Here is a 1,837-nt window from a genome sequence, read left to right as displayed (position 1 = left end):
AGGAAAATCTAGTAGCTTAGTCGGTTGGCTACCTAAACTTTCACTTTGTTGGTGAGGGTTCGAATCCCCACATTATAATCCCCTGCCCATTTCCCCTTCCCCTACCCCTATGTAATAAAAACAATTTAAAAAAAAAAAAAAAAGAGAGAGGAAATGACAGCTGCTCAACTGCTAAGCAGTTTGATCAAGGATAAGTATGAAGATCGATGTTGTTCAAGATTCATCCTTAAGTACTTATGTAAGAAGATCGATGTTGTTCAAGATTCATCCTTAAGTACTTATGTTTTTATACATTACTGATGGTAGAAATACAATAGGATTAATTATATACTGAATGTAAACACCGAGTTGGCCCAGAATACTGATTAAATTAGGAGTAACAATTTAGGTAAAATACACTAAACATCCCGTTAATATGAATCCGAAATATATCTTTCTTATACTCTGAAATCAAACACTTATATCCCTATTATCTTTTGAAAATCTTACACAAATATTAATTCAAATATATATAAAATACAATGATTGTAGGCCAACATTAAACATCCTAATACGATGAATAAAAATTTGGTCAGTCACTTGAGTTACAAAAGTGACCTTAAAACCCCTCATAACTTGAGGAAAAAAAAAGGTTAAGAACCTGGACTAACCCCAAAAAAACTCGAAGAGTGACACAATGGGTTTAGTCCAAATCTTATTATTAGACATTATTACACAACAAATTAGAACAGTAAATTAAATTAGCTAGGTTAATTAATTAATTAAGGTCATTGATCTCTTTAGTAATGGCAGAAATGCAGCTAGTACTTCTAGCAATCCCAGTACCCTTCTTCTGGACAATTTTGTCCCTTGGACTAATAGATTTGGCTCTAAGAATCCCTCTTCCTTCTCTAGTACTTTTCTTCAACATTTCCCTCATTGCCTGAGCTTGATAAAGAACAGGATAAGCCCTACCAAATTTATTAAATTTGCTACAAGCACTCATATGAGTACTCAATGCTTCTTCATTTTTTCCTCCATTTTTGTCCGCTTCTTCTTTCACTGCTTCAGTGCACAGCCCACATATCCACTTACCCGAATACTTTTTTCGTACTTTTTCTATGTATTCGTGTGTGAATTCTTCACTCATTCCACAGCACTCGCATTTTGCGTTTTCAACTTCGGATATTGGGGGTAGATTTGAATCAACAGGACTAGTTGTGTCTTTGCTCATCCATTCGAACGATATATCGGACATTGTACGTTGTAAATTATCGTTGGAGAGTCGGGGGGGTTTGCTAAGGTGTTTTGTTCGGACGTAGGAAGATTTGGTAATTGTCTCTCCATGGGGTGCCATTGTGTTTGATTTGTGCTAACTGATTTTTCAAGAAAATGATAGGCCTAGAAGTAATCGAATTATGGATGATGAAGATGTAGTGGGTAATGTAGGTTCCTATTTATAGTTGCTGGCTTGTTATTTCTTGGTTTGCAAGTTGGAAGACGGAAAATAGGAGTTGTGGACCATGGAGACTGAGACGTCACTATTAATCCACAATAAGCATGAATTGCGCTCATGCATGAAAGTGCTAGATGTTTCATGAGAAGGAAGCTCAAATATTAACATAAAGGCAAAACTTTTTGCTGCTTCTTCATGTGCGTGATGTGATGCTTGTGTATATATTTACTATAATAGTTCTCTAGGGATTTTTTTTGTATGAACTGCACTTGACGACCGATATTACAGTGTCAAGATAGAAAATGAAAGGAAAAACATGGATCAGTAGGAAAATAAGATGTATACTTAATATCATAGGGTGTGTTTGATATGACGATAGCTAGCTTTCATGCATGCACAAAT

At 35.4% G+C, this 1,837-nt stretch overlaps 1 protein-coding gene across 1 annotated transcript; it reads right to left on the bottom strand.

Moving 5' to 3' along the window:
* Positions 1-416: 416 nt before the first annotated feature.
* Positions 417-1,415, bottom strand: LOC132054571 (uncharacterized). The gene has a single exon (XM_059446554.1). It carries the CDS (start codon positions 1,334-1,336, stop codon positions 758-760), a length of 579 nt encoding a protein of 192 aa, XP_059302537.1. The 5' UTR covers positions 1,337-1,415; the 3' UTR covers positions 417-757.
* Between the last annotated feature and the right edge of the window lie 422 nt (positions 1,416-1,837).

This window comes from Lycium ferocissimum, chromosome 4 (genome assembly GCF_029784015.1).
Source record: "Lycium ferocissimum isolate CSIRO_LF1 chromosome 4, AGI_CSIRO_Lferr_CH_V1, whole genome shotgun sequence".
Classification (NCBI taxonomy): domain Eukaryota; kingdom Viridiplantae; phylum Streptophyta; class Magnoliopsida; order Solanales; family Solanaceae; genus Lycium; species Lycium ferocissimum.
Note: the sequence above shows the minus strand (reverse complement) of the source record. Positions and strands in the feature narration are given on the sequence as shown.